The following is a 14,840-nucleotide window of genomic DNA, read 5'->3' as shown; positions in this document are numbered from 1 at the left end:
TAAGTACCTACCAGAAAACCAAACATTCGGAAATAGAGATGGATAATTTCCTACCGAATATGCGTCATTTGGAGTTCAGTAACCTATAGCTTTTCTGGCCTGTATATTCGGTTCTAATATCAAAAGAATATTTCCGATTGTATATAATCGGAAAACAAAGTAAGTACCTAACCACCGAATAACCAACATTCGGGAAAAAGATGGATAATTTCCTACCGAATATGCGTCATTTGGAGTTATGGATATGCATCATATGTATTGTCTACTGAATAACTATAGAGTGAGTTATAGAGTTAAAGAAAAAACCTGCAATAGAGCCACATTCCCGGCAACTTGGCAGGTTCCTAGCCTCGAAGCCTTTCTCAACTCTTCCATCAAGAATGCTAGGCATGCCGTGCCCCAAGAATAGTCACCGACTTCATGGAGAGGATCCAAAAGTTGTATAAGGTTGGCGTCGATCCGGTTGCCAGAAGTATTGGGGAATATGACACATCCCAATACACAAAGGAGATATGCGGTGGCAGCGTGGTTCACTTGCTCATCAGTTAACGTTCCATTCTTTTCCTTCTCCAAGGTGCCTCGAAACATATTCATCAAAGCTGTAATGTTGATCTGTCTTGTTCTGTAACTTGCATGCCTCCTAAACTCTGTTGTTGTTGTCTCTTCATCCCAACCTAAGCACTTTTTAGTTAGAGCATAAAGTTGTGCCCAACTTAACTGCTTTGTGTAGTTAAACTTCACAGCTGTGCCTTGGTCGGGAAGGTTAAGAATCTGCACAACATCATCCGGAGTAATCGTCATCTCCCCAAACGGCATATGGAAAGTATCGGTCTCAGGATACATTCTCTCCACGAACGCCGATATGGCCACACGATCATGTTCCAACAATGAATTCTCGGCGGCATTAGCTAACCCCGAGTTGGCAACAATTGACTTGAACCTTTCACATTCACCGGATAAAGGCCACGCAAGCATTTTTGTTGGTGCGGCGGTAGGTTTGAGTAGACGGACCGCATCTTGATGATCCTATTAAAGTACATAAAAAAATACTTAATAAATATTACGATATAACACATAGACAATACATTAATAAAAAAATAGTAATTTTATTACCTCGGTTTCGTATATTTCTCTGGCCCATGAGTCTTTGTATCCAAATAGCAATTTTCCTCCATCCCCGGTAGCCCAAGGATTGTGCCTGCTGGAATACCCTTCTTCTTCAAGTGCTGAGGGACAAGATGTGATGCTTTCTTAGCAATATCCTTCTTTACACCATCTTTTCCTTTTTTGGCTTTTTGGGTACCACTTGGTTGTCCTTCTTCTTCTACTCTTGGCACTGGATCAACTGGTTCAATTTCATGTGGGGTGTAACTTGTGGAGCAGTTGGTTCTGCACTTTGTTGAGCGGCTTGTTCAACACTTGGTTGCACCCCTTGTTCACTGCCTTGTTGTTCTACACTTTGTTCACACTTGGTTGCACTCCTTGTTGACTGCTTTGTTCTTGTAAGCTTTGTTGAGCACTTGAATTATCTTTGGCGCTCCTTTCCCTCCTAGCACTAGCTGTCACTTTCTTCCTCCTTTCTCGACTTTGTCTAAACAACAAAGAAAGGAACAATATTTACAAACTATACAATCGGAAGACAAAGTATGGAAATATAACCCGAATGTACACATTCGGAAGTAAAAGATACATATTGTTCCCGAATACAAAACAATCGAAAGCTAACTAAACATGTTTACAACCGAATATGCATCAATTGGAGTTCAGAAGCTGTAAATTTTTCATCCTACACAATCGGAAGACAAAGTGCACATCTATAACCCGAATGTACAAATTCGGAAGTAAGAAGACACATATTTTTTCCGAATGAAAAACAATCGGAATATAACTAAACATGTTTACAACCGAATATTCATCAACTGGAGTTCAGAAACTCTAAAATTTTATCCTACACAATCGGAGGTATAAAACATTATATTGTCTTCCGAATAAATACTGGCCCCAAAATGGGATTTTTCCTATATCAGAAATTTTGAGATTTTTTCAATATATACATTCGGTAGTGAGTGTTCTTCCGAATACTGTGTCTACTTAAATATATTCGGTAGCCAAAAATTCATTAAACTACCGATTATTAGCAGTTTGTATCCAGGAAGATATGGCCACCAATATTCGGCAGATAATCATCAAATCTTTCTCCCGAATACTGTCGATGTTCTTGAGAAATGAAGAACACGACTACATTCGGAAGTAAATGAGCATGAATATCGTCCGAATCTGGATAAATAACCGAAAACCCTAGAAATTTTTTTTCTCGATTCGACGAATTAAAGCGAAATAAACACCAAAAATGATAGATTCTTACCTAATTGGGGCCATTTGAAGTTGACGAAGTGTTTGACTATCGGAATCGCCACCACCGACTACATTGTCGGGTACTTGTTCTTCGCGTTCTTCTTCATTTGCAGCAAGAATTTCTTTATTTCTTGCTAAAATCCCAATCTTTAGATCGATACCCCGAGCAACATTTTTGGTTCTAGGTCTGTGGGTTTCATTTCCCCCATCCATTGTTTTATAAACGAATCGACGATGTTTTGATTTTACGATTCGCGGCGATGTTTCGGTTGAACGAGGAAAGTTTTTTTTCTTCCACAATCGGAAGATATGAAACTGGAAGAAGAAGAGTTGAAATGAGTAGAATTTTTTTGATTTGGTTTTTATACGGTTTTACCAGAAGGGCATTTATGTAACTTCAATATCATATAGGGTACCCCTTAACTAGAATCTTTGGATGGGTATAAATTGATGGCCCATAAATCCTTTTGAGTGGCCCCTAAAAACGCGAGGTTATATATGACGTTGTATGGTGATATTTTGATTTTTCACATGGATAATAATTGACTTTTTCACCTTGTATATCGATGATAGTTCAATTTTTCAGCTGAGAGATTAGGTGATACTTTGGGAGGCATCCAAACTTCTTTGAATAAATTCAACTTGTTTCTTGTCTTGTTGATATAATTGTTATGGCTCCTTCTTTCTTTGAAATGGTTAATTTTATCAACAAAAGAATAAACAACAGTAAAGAAAGGAGGTCTCAAACCTTAGCTAAAGGAGCATAACAAAACAAAGGTTAAGAAGTAAACTAAAAAATAATCAAAGATGACAACAATTACGGACATCATATGGCTATTGAATGGTGGTGATAATTTGATATTTCTTGAACAGTGAAGAACGTGGTGGAAAACCATGAACCAGAAGCTTGCCAGGAATTATAACTTTAAAGCCTAACGAGTTGATGATTGTACTTAGTACTCTAGAACAATGGTAATAGGTAGGGTTTTCAATAAAGTATGAACTCAACAACCATGGTGATGAATGGTTTTTTTCCTAGAATACGGTGAGAGGATTAGGTTCATCCATGGTGATGAATGTGTCACGGTCGACGGTTAGAAAATTAGGTTTAGGTTTATCTGCTTATATAGGAGTCAAATGGGCGTTATAAACAAAAGTGAAACGTAGCCTTTTTTAGGAGATTATTTTGGGATTAATGCTAATCATATTTGTTCTCTATATTTAGACAAAGCATATAATTATGAAGGTTATTTTTGTAAACAAGATATACTATAACTAGTTATGGGCTCTTCATACATAGAATTTTAATGATGGATTTGTGATAAAGAAAAAAAAGAGAAAAAATTTCCCATAAAAAATATGTATAATTCCATAGTCATATTTATATTCGTTGTGTAGATGTTTTAAAATGCTTTTCAATGGTATAAAATTTACAAGAAAACGTGGTACAATTTAGGAGATAAATCATTTCTAAGTTTTACTAATTATTATTCATAAAGGCATAATTATAAAAAATATATATTCCCTTTCCTCTTTGCTTACTACAAATAACTCGATTAATTTGGGACGGAGGAAGTATAATAGAACCCTCTCTTTTATAGTTTTTCTCCCTAAAGGATATTTTTTTCACTTCTAAAATTGGATTAAACCTTTCCAAAGTCCTCGTCCAAGTAATTCACCAAGCCCATGTGTCTGGGCAGCCCACGCGAAAACTCTGTCAAAATTACTTGCCGGAATGTTCCTCCCGGTCGCCTGAGATGGTGTCGCCGGTCAGCAACGGTCAGCAGAAAGTCAAGGGAATGGGTCAGACACCGAGTCAGCTTCTTTGGCCGGCTGACTGAGTCTGAGACATGGCCTGAATCAGTGAGTTACTGAGTCAACTCACTTGGATGAACTTTCAGGCAGAGTTTACTTTGTTTTTGTCCATCATCCGGCCCATTTCAGGCCATTCCACTTCGGTATTTCCCTGCAAATTATATCCTACCATTCATCGAACACATTCCTGTTATTAGCTCAATCAGCTTCTCCTCATTTCATTAGCTACAGAGTCTCCTGGCAAACATACATTCTTCCCAACCATTCACACCCATAATCTCTGCATTCCACCAACACTAGTTGCACCTCTAACTCTTCTTGCAACAGCTGCAATTCACTGCCACCAGCCAACATCAACACCAGCTTTATTCTTCATCACCTGCACCTAATTCAGTCACCATGTCTAAATAGCAACTCCACCTGCAACACTTATTTCAATTCATCCTCAACAGCACTACTGAGCAATGACCCACTTTTCCGTATCGCACACAAACTCTAATTACCTCTTCAATCTTATAGCAGAAGTAGAAGTATCCGACAATGTTCACGTCAGATGGGAGAATAATTATCTTATTAGAAGGATTAAATCTTTAGTTCAGTTTTGCAAAATCTCTCATGTCAAAAGAGATTTGAATAACATTGCAGATTGCATCTCAAAAACAGTAAGGAGAGAAACTATTACTCCATGGATTCAAACTGTATTGCAAAGGCACTTATTTAAAAAAAAAAATGAATCAACTACTCTTCATATACATCTCATATTTACAGAATAATGCCCTCAATGTTGTTCCTTCTACAAAATTCTTACTCTTTCCATGTAACAACTATGAAATGAAGTCATAAAGACATTTACATACAAGGAAAAGACATTTATTTGTGTATATACCTACTCCGGCCCGTCGTTTTGATTGATCAATTGACGGACGAACACAAAATGAATAAGATTATTATTATTATTAGGTAGGTAAAAAGAAAAAGACGTGTTGTTACAGTGCATCGAGATCAACCTTAATTACCTCGAGTACTGTAGCATTGCAAAAGAAACATCTTTGGCAATTCAGAAGGTGCCTGGTTATGCAGCCAAAGCAGGATCTATGTGAACATGGCTCGAACTGAGCATCTGCTTTGGAGGAGTAACAGATGCAGCACTCAGAGTCGTCTTCATCTTCCTGACCACTGACTTCTCTTGCCTCTGGTTTGCTTCTGAGGAGGCACAGGAAATCCTCAAGTTGCTCTAGTCTCAGAATAGATGTGTCCCCTGCTCTCAAGAAACCAGCCTGCAAATGCAAATAAGTATTCAGTAGTTATGGAAACCAGTATCACTGCGCCACAAAATTAAAACTTAATCACATAATTTAACAATTTATGATGACTGCATCATTTGTATGTTAGTTTGTAACTGAAACTAACAAGTAACGGAACAAACCCAGTTGAAATCCAACAGGTACTGAAATCCACAATCAACAGTAACAGGGCAATCCATGCTTGCAAACACAGACACCACACTGTTCGTTTCCACATGCTTCGCACTCGCGCCAGCATCCAACAAATTCAAGATAATCCCAACAAGGGGTGCTAATATCGTCCCCCGGTTCGTCTTCTCTATGGACTGCCCTTGCCGTCTATGTGACCTATAGAAGCAACAGACAAACAAACTTTAACTAAAACGAAAAAAAGCTAAACGAAAAGAACAATATGTCCTACATAATCCAACACAACAAACCAGACAATAACATCATAAGTTTATATTTACGAAATAGAAGCTCTTGACAGGTAAATGTAAATGGATATCATTAGTCTGTTTAACTAATGCACCATAGCTAGGCAACCTATCTGCTCTTAGACTTTTTTTATACAAAGGCATCAGTTATCAACATCAGTATCAGAACAATGCCCAACACAGGTCCTTCCTAGGCGTTCTATTTTTTCTGCATATCAAGGTTTATATTGAAAACTCAGAATGTGGAAAGACAAAGAAGACTTACAAGTCAAAGAACTCGGTATCAGCAGCAGAAGTAATGTGGTTCAGGATGAAAACAATCAACTCAGTCAGCCTTCGAAGATTCATATCAGATCCTGATAGGAATGCTTCAGGGATCTCACGAGTACAGAATTCCAGCAACCTTGCTAGATTGCAAGAGAGATCAAATATAATTCCACATTTTCTTTGCTGCAACTCAATCACCTGCGACATATACTTTGTGTATAAGCTACAAAAGACTTGAAGTCGATGTAAAATAAAGAAAGAAAAGAGCGGCAAAACTATCATATATGATAACTAGGGTACCATGTATCCCTCTGGCTCAACCGTTCAGATTAGCCATAGCCTTAACAACAGGGTACCGTAACTAGTATAGGTCATTATCCAGGTGACATCATGATGCACATGCACGAAAGATATGGAAATTCAGTAAGGACCTGATATTTTTCTTGCATCTCACGGACAGAAACTGAGAACTCAGTCATAGACCAGCTGAGAGTGTTGAATAACCGATTAAGGAAAGCTGAGAGTAACACTTCATCATGAATGCATGCCTCACGCAGTAAACCCTGGACGAATGAATCACATGAATAAGAAATATGGCAGATAAACATTCCCACAATATGCACGGATAAACAACAGGATGGTGAGGATTACAGGTGATTAGTCTCACCTGGAAAAGAACGGATGATAACTCTCCATGCTTTGACAACCCAAATCCTGAACCTTTGCATAATCGAAGAAGTATGTTGGTAACTGGGATCCACAATCTGTTATCAAATGCAGATATCAATGCTTTTGGCAATCTCTCTATTGCTGCTTTATTGCTTTCAAAAGCAGCCAAATAATCCTTGTACTGAACCAAGACTGAGATTGATTGGAGTAGGAGGTCCCTCAGATCTGTACTTGATATCCGTGGGTCGTTGAAGTGGGTGACAACAAATGTTACCTGATACAGTAAACAAGCCAAGCATACTTAATTAAGCAGACTCCCATATGTTTTCTGAAGTGAAGAAAGCTCAAGTCATGGTACTAAAGTGTGTGAGGCAGTGAGCCAACACACAGCAAATAGAATTGAGTTTCAAGAAAGAAGCAGGTATAAAATTTATGTGGTAATAATGACACGAAGCTGTAGGACAAGAGGGACAAAGATCGATGTGAGGAGAACGTTTCAAGTAGATACATACAAATGAAGAAAGTCCTTGCTTGACGAAAACTGCAGAAGGTACGAACGGAGGCTCGCTCCTTCGCAATGCATGGAAGCAATCAACCTGAAAAGTAAACCAAAGCAAGCAATAAGAACATGTGTATGGGTAGCCGTGAAACAAAGTATCCATAGCTATAATAGATGTAGTTACATGGGTGTTACCTACCAGGGTTTCTAAATAATATTCGGGGATATAAGTAAACACTGAATCCATTTTGCTAACAACCAAGAGAAATTGGGCTATCCAAACACACACTGCATACATTCCTCTTTGTTTCCAATGCGAAAACAGAGAGATGCGGTACCTACACAGCAGAAAAAGTATGGCATACATAAATATTACTCTTGAGTGAACATTTATGCCTCAGAACATGCGTATGATTCATGGTTTTAGAATATGACGCAGTTGAAAAATCATGAAAAAGAAAGATTTACTGCAGAACATTGAAAAGGTAAATTTGTATAGTAAACAAAAATATAAAACTAGATATGGAAGAACAACTTTTTTACATTTACTAGCATACTTCTTTTGTGGGCACCTACCAGGCACAGTGTCTCACACAATCAATTAGTTCTTCACGATACACATTTCGAGCTTCCTTCAAACACTTTAGCTGTTCACCGCATGATCTTTCCCTTATTTGCTTATCAGTTTCCTCTAGGAGAGAGATCGACTGTGACTGATGAGACGTGTAGTATGATGCCTGCATTTAGGAAATTTACACAATGTTTCATTAGGAGAAGAAATGTAAGCAACTAGCCTGTGAACAATTAGTTTCACAGCAACTAATAACTAAGAGGCTCGAAACACACAACAAAGAAAACTAAACTGAGACATTATATCATCACGCAACTGAGCAGCAAAGTTCAGTCATTACAGAACCACTAAGTTCAAAACATGAAAACATTAGATCACCACAAGGACTAAACGTATTTAGAAGAAATTGTTCCACTAACCTGCTTAAAGTTTGGAGCAAGTCCCAAATGATACAACAAAAGCAAGGCATCCAAGAGTTCCTCTTCACTTAGTGTTGCTGTAGACAAATGGCTAGCCTTAGGCACACTCCTCAGTTGCTGCATGGGTCGATAACCATATTCCGATTCTGATTGGTCACTTGTACTTGGTTTGTCCACTAGGTCATCATTCAAACTTCCTGAGCTGCACTCTGCAGCAACATGAGCAGATCTCTCTGGACTTGTGCTGCAATGGCCTCGAGATCCTTTGGCCGCACTCCTAATTAGATCTTTGGAAATTTTAGTAAAATCAGCATCAGAACTTGAGCAACAACATGGCTTCTGTCTAGTGGAATGTGTAATCCTTGTTTCTTCATCATCCATACAACCTTCCTCCCATTGAATTACTCCTTCTTCATCAGTTACAGGGTGGGATTTCAGTAAATGATCAAATGATCCTCCCAGCCTAGAAATATCAATCTTATGAGGATCGCCTTTAAGGAACATGCTTATAGGGAAACCCTGGTGCCCTCCCTTATGAAGAAAACCAACATGTGCCCCAGATTTTGTCTCTGCTTCCCTTGTCCATCCACACATATCTCCCATAGCAAAACCTTCAGACAGGATATGGAGGATCACCGTGTACACAGAGACAAGTACTGAATTGCTTGAAACGACAAGAGGCGAAGGGTGGCGGTCTGCACTCCTGTTCTTTAACAAGAGATTCTGTAAAAATGTTCTAAATACTGATCCAGGTAATTGAGGAGGTTTGGTCGGAGGTATGAACTGTATGACCAAGCCACAAAGATTCCGATGCATCTCCTCAATCTACACAGACATTCACATAAATTATTAATGTCAGGATATAGGAAGAGTTTTATGGGGAAATGAGCAAATAAACAAACAACATGCTAACTACATGGTAAACTGTTGTAACCTATGCTTACTTGAAGAATCTAGTAAGTTAATCTAATTGTTGCGGAGTGCTTCTCACGCATTTAGTGCAGATTACTAATACCAGTCTTCGTTTTTGCAGATTACTTGAAGAAACTACTGTTAATGGTACACCAGATTTACGCTTATCTAACTAGTAGGTGTTGCAGAGTGCTTCTCACGCATTTAGTGCAGATTAATTGCTAGTCTTCCGATTTTGCGCCACACTCTATAGAAATTAAGTCGGAGTTGTCCTATATATAAAGCTTTTAAAGGCTCTTTCAACCCCTTAAACAGTGTTGACAGTTTTTTCACCATATCGATTTACTTCATGAACATTGATTACATTTAAGTTTACGTTCATCACAGACAAGAAAACCAGAGATTTATGTCCACCTTTAGCAAAGACTCAGTCTTGCAATAATTTAAGTGGGACGTTGTTATCCCAAGAACAAAATCAGGCAGGAAATAATAAGTAATAACAGGTTATGCCTATGACTTTGTTCCATGCAAAACTTGCCTCGTGTCTCTTTCAAAATTTTAGTACAAGAGCTAATCCACCAGCATATGACAATCAAATAATGATGCAAAAAAAAAAATGATAATTGAAAGAAAAGCATTATCAGAACAGTATTCATGTTTCTGTACCACTAAATTCCACAGTGTTACGATCATATCTACTGTATTCATGTTTCTGTACCACCTTTTTAGGACGAAATACATAGATAAATGATCTCCTGAAATTCAGGATGGTCCAAAAATTGGTGGTGGTGGTGGTGAAAGGCACAACTTGAAAAATGAAAGCCTCGTTATCTAACTTGTTTTCATCAAAATTTGCACTTCGAAAATACTTGTCTAAAGAAACGGCTTTCACCCATACTAAAAAGCTACATAACATTGAGACAGGTACTATACGGGTATGGATGGTTTGAGGCAGCAGCCTCAGAATGGCACACTCATGCATAGAGTTCTAAGAACAAAATAAGTTGAACCGATATATATTATGAAAAGCCCTTTGAAAGTGTAGGTCATAGCAATATCTAATTCTATTTTCTCATGTTATATCGCAAATAGATCAACAGACTAGAGGGAAACGGTTCTCTTTCTATTCTTACCTTCACTATTATGTACCTTAACTATCTACAAAATCTACAGATCTTATTATGTATTTTGTGTCATTATTTATGAATAATATCTGCCCTTACAACCAAGGGTAGGAAAAATATGGTCTGAATCATAATGATTATAGTGAAACACTGCAATACTGAATTCTAGAGTTCAAAAGGAAGATAGAGTGTTAGTTGACGCAACCAAGAGCATACCTTACTAATAGCTTCCGATAAAGCAGATGTTGTCAGCATCATACTGCTTTCATGAGACACCTCCTCGCATGAACCAGGCCACCAAACTGAAGGCATCAACAACTGTAAATCCTGCTTATTTAATCCCTTCATTGATAGGAACCCTTCAAACAAGAACTCAAAATCTGGTGAATTCCACCAAAGTACCATCAACTCCTCCCGCCTCAAAATATGGCAAGCCAATGCGATGTAAGAGTATGAACCTGAATATGGGCACTCCATCAGGACCAGTGAAGCTGTTCTGCAACTGCATGAAATGGCATTGATAACATGCTGGAATATCAAGGAAGATTTCTCAGAATTTAGAAATAAGTCCAGAACTCTGTCTAAGCTCACGTAATCATGCGGTGCCTGTGTTCTGAACACTTCCGTCAAGAAGGAGATAAATGGACCCCACACAATGTATTCAATGCTTCCATATTCCTTGTCAATTGCAGAAAAAAACTCTTCACAGATCAATCTGGATATTGGATGAAACAACTCCTTGAGTGGCGGATACCTCTTTAATCTGCTCAGTTTTTCAACAGAAGTAGACTCTGCCTTCTCCACGCATTGAAGTTCTAATAGCCTCGACAGACATAGAAGCAGGTCAGTGGCGAGAGAGTTCACGGCGGGAGGAGCTTGAAGAGGTATGAACCCTTTAATTGGATACTTAAATGGCCGAGCCCCAAAGTTTAGATCACAACGCTCGCCCTGAGAAAGAGAAACTGCAGGAAAATATCCAAGTCCAGCACCCATCTTTCGGACCCCGTCAAATGCCACACCAAGAGAAACGCCATTCCTGTAGAAAGAAATCTCACCTTGATCTAAATCAATGCAGCATCCAATTATATCACCCACAACCCATGATTGACCATACGTCTCAGCATCCACATTCCATTTGCTAACTCTTCTCCCATCAAATGCATATGAATCTTCAGCATCTCCGACACCTTTATGGTCTGTGAAGGGACAAGAAAGGCTAGCCCAACCGAGCTGCTGTACTCCACAAGTTTCTAAAATGACTTCATACATCCATTTACCTTTCCACACACATGCATTTGCTCTAGCACTACTAAACATAGCTAAGCTCTCCACAAGTAAAGGTTGCTTGACAATCCGTAAATCACCACAGATACTACTTTCATCGATTACAACAGCTTGGCGCATATGACCACTATCGAAAACACATATCCCATCTATATACTTATAAGAACCAAACTGAAACTTTTTAACCTGATCCTTTAAAATGGACCGAACAAAGTCTGAATCAATTGGAGTGTCTGATGATCGAATTGACTTGTAAGGGAGGTCAAATATGTGTTCGAGAGTACGTTCAATAGGCTGATGACCAATATCATCACAGTTAGATACAAGATGAGTTTTCTGAGATTTTCCTTTTCGGTCTTCCCCACCCAATATCACAGCCAAACCAGACGATAATAACCCACCAATTCTTAGGCTGTCTTCAGCCATTGAAGAGGGAGGATTGAGTAATATCCTCCCCAATCAAAACTCACGAAAAAAAATCAATTAACAATTCCCAAACCCTAATTAATCAATCCAATTGAAACCCCCAGAACTCAGAAACCAAACCCTGATACTGATCAGATAAAGTTCCAATTTTTATATCTGAAATCCGCTAATTAATCACAACCCACCACTGCAAATCAAACAATTAACGGAAAAAAGATCAAAATCATAACCTCAACTGAAGCAAACAACTAATAATCAACGAAAACATCAAAATCAACAACAATCCTCAAACAAAAACATACAACAAAAAAACCCTTAAAACATACGCAAAAATTCTTCAAAACCCATGTACAGAACAGTTCGAAGAATATTGAATCAATACTCAAATGAAGAGAAAAAAATGATCTTCAAGGGGACTTACAGGAATCGAAGCTGGTCTGATCCACAGGAAAGATGGAAGCTTTATACAGGCGGCTTTAGAAGAAAGTACGGTTTTTAGACGCCATTAATGGAGACAGAGAGAGATGGAAATGTTCTTTAGTTATTACTTTGTTTGGTTATTCGCCAAAACTCCGGAACTTAAACGAACCACACAGAGAAATGAAAATGAAAGTGGTAACAGAAAAATGCACTACTGAAAAAAATAAAGCGTTTGACTACAAAACAGTTTTTTACCATATGAGGAGGCTCAGGGTGACCGACATCTGTGTGTTTATCTTTTGTTGAATTTACCGGCTTATGACGTGGTTTATGTGACTACACTCACCACAAGTATGGGTTTATTGATAATTATAAAAAAAAAAAAAAAAAAATTGAGAGAAAAAAATGGTTTAAATCTGTTTTACTTTTTCTTGTTGATTTTTTATAATTTAGTGACGACTTATATTTTTATCTTGTGGAATTTGGGTCAGGTGGTAAATTTTGAGTAAAGAATTTTGTGTAGATGAATTTTGGATAGTTTTTACTGATTTTGTATTTTATTTTATTTTTTTGTGAGTTTTGTATTAAGAAACAAAAATTTGGATGATTGTACAATATTTTGATATTGTTGATGGTGGTGTTGATAGGGGAATTTTGTATGGTATTCAATATTAGATGCTACTTCTCTATAGTTGCGGCTGATGTTGTCTATGTGAAACTAATGAAGAATCAACTGAGCATATCATCTGGAAATGTAACTTCGGTGAAATCACTTGGAGTTGGTTGGGAGGTGTGTGTTATAGGTAAGTCTCAATGTGGAGTTGTTAAAGAAGTCTAGACCATTGCTTCCTTTATTACTATGAATGTCCACGAAAATTATCGCCTTCGGGATACACTCTGATGTGACACTCATTACGCAGTTATCGGTCCATAAAGCTTTAAGACTTACCAGAAAATGAACTTGTTTTTCCTTTCTAGACGTACTTCAAGCATGGTCCATTAAATGTAGTTTCCGTAGCTCCTCATTGTTCCAACATTCTCGTGTTTTGCAAAGGGTGCAAGGACGTAAAGGTTAATAATGATGGTATTTGTATGCAACACATGCTTCCGAGTACTTTACAAGCATCAGTCCACATAGACCATTGTAATCCTATGTTCAAGTACTTTCTTCGCTTTGACAATGAGCTGGATGCATGCATTACTCTTGTTCATGCCAAGGACACATCTGCAGCCTGTAATACCCAGTATTTTTAGTTACCATTTCGGGTTGGGTTATGCCCGAATTAGTTCACCTAGTGGTTTAGGTTGTTGTTCCTTGACTGTAGCTTAGGTGAGTTTCTTGAACTAGGAAAACTACAAGCTATGGGTGCAAATAGTCACCTAACTATAGTTTGATAACAAAAAAAAAAATTAAGAGAAAAAATGAAAAGATAAATAAATAAATATTATTATTAATGTTAGTAATAATATGAGTTTTATAAAATGTTTAGGGAGAGAATTTTTAGAAGTTAGAAAACAAAATGGTAGAAAAGAAGAAGGAGGTAGAGCTAGGGTTTCTTTTAGAGAAGAAGACAAATGGTGAATCAAGAGGAGATTGTAGCTAATAAAAAGGTAGAATGCTAGATCCCTTTCTTTTTTTGTATTTTTCTTGATTTTAATTTCGTATGATTTTGGTTGCATTGTTAGGTTTCCTTAATCCATATAAAAACATATATGACTTCAGTCGATGATCGATGGTTGTTATGTTAATTTATAGCGTACTTAGGTATCTTTGGTTAAAATTTGAGAATAATTGACCACATATTCACCGTTGAACGTATGTCTGAACTATAATGATGATTTTTAAGATTTCTGGACAGTTTCGTTTTGTTTGTCATTGACTGTGTTTCGGCAACCTTGATGACATTAAAATGATTTGAAGTCTTAACAAAAGTTGTATAATGATGTCTTATATTTCATTGTGCTTTGGATTTGTTCAATTTCATATTATTATGAATTTACCATAAATATTTTGGTAATATGATGTAATCTTCCCGGTTTTTAGAATGACCATCTAAAATCAATATCTTTTGTTTGAACCGTTGGTTTGTTGTAATTCTGGATATATTATATATAAATCTGTCAGGAATGTTCATTTAAATTTTGAAGACGATCGGATCAAGTTACAATATAAAACTCTGTAGTTAGTGTGTTTGCTTAAATCCTTCAAAAGAAATACATGTTGTTTGTTATATGTTTCAACGCAATAGTTTGTTAGTATTGTTGTTTATTAAAATGGTTTACAAATAAATTTTTATTCTTGTTTGGATGGAGGGGCTCGAACAGGGGAAACTTGTGTAACTTATTAGAATGACACCGA

The 14,840-nt window shown here is 37.4% G+C and overlaps 1 protein-coding gene across 1 annotated transcript; it reads right to left on the bottom strand.

Annotated features, from left to right (window-relative positions):
* Positions 1-4,826: 4,826 nt before the first annotated feature.
* Positions 4,827-12,685, bottom strand: LOC113287002 (E3 ubiquitin-protein ligase RKP-like). Its single transcript, XM_026535659.1, has 11 exons — positions 12,483-12,685; positions 10,568-12,248; positions 8,316-9,140; positions 7,902-8,062; positions 7,525-7,663; positions 7,339-7,422; positions 6,825-7,100; positions 6,589-6,720; positions 6,156-6,355; positions 5,597-5,801; positions 4,827-5,447 (listed from the first exon to the last, which is right to left on the bottom strand). The coding sequence occupies exons 2-11, from the start codon at positions 12,059-12,061 to the stop codon at positions 5,157-5,159; spliced, it is 3,807 nt and encodes a 1,268-aa protein (XP_026391444.1). The 5' UTR covers positions 12,062-12,248; positions 12,483-12,685; the 3' UTR covers positions 4,827-5,156.
* Positions 12,686-14,840: the final 2,155 nt, after the last annotated feature.

Source organism: Papaver somniferum, chromosome 6, assembly GCF_003573695.1.
Source record: "Papaver somniferum cultivar HN1 chromosome 6, ASM357369v1, whole genome shotgun sequence".
NCBI lineage: Eukaryota > Viridiplantae > Streptophyta > Magnoliopsida > Ranunculales > Papaveraceae > Papaver > Papaver somniferum.
Note: the sequence above shows the minus strand (reverse complement) of the source record. Positions and strands in the feature narration are given on the sequence as shown.

Bases quoted from the DNA above. Each gene is read 5' to 3' on its own strand.
- LOC113287002 (XM_026535659.1), bottom strand. From the start codon at position 12,061: ATGGCTGAAGACAGCCTAAGAATTGGTGGGTTATTATCGTCTGGTTTG. The intron at 7,101-7,338 runs GTATGTATCTAC...TTACTGTATCAG, and splicing joins AGCAAGGACTTTCTTCATTT to GTAACATTTGTTGTCACCCA. The intron at 5,448-5,596 runs GTTTGTTCCGTT...TTGCATTTGCAG, and splicing joins ACCTGTTGGATTTCAACTGG to GCTGGTTTCTTGAGAGCAGG.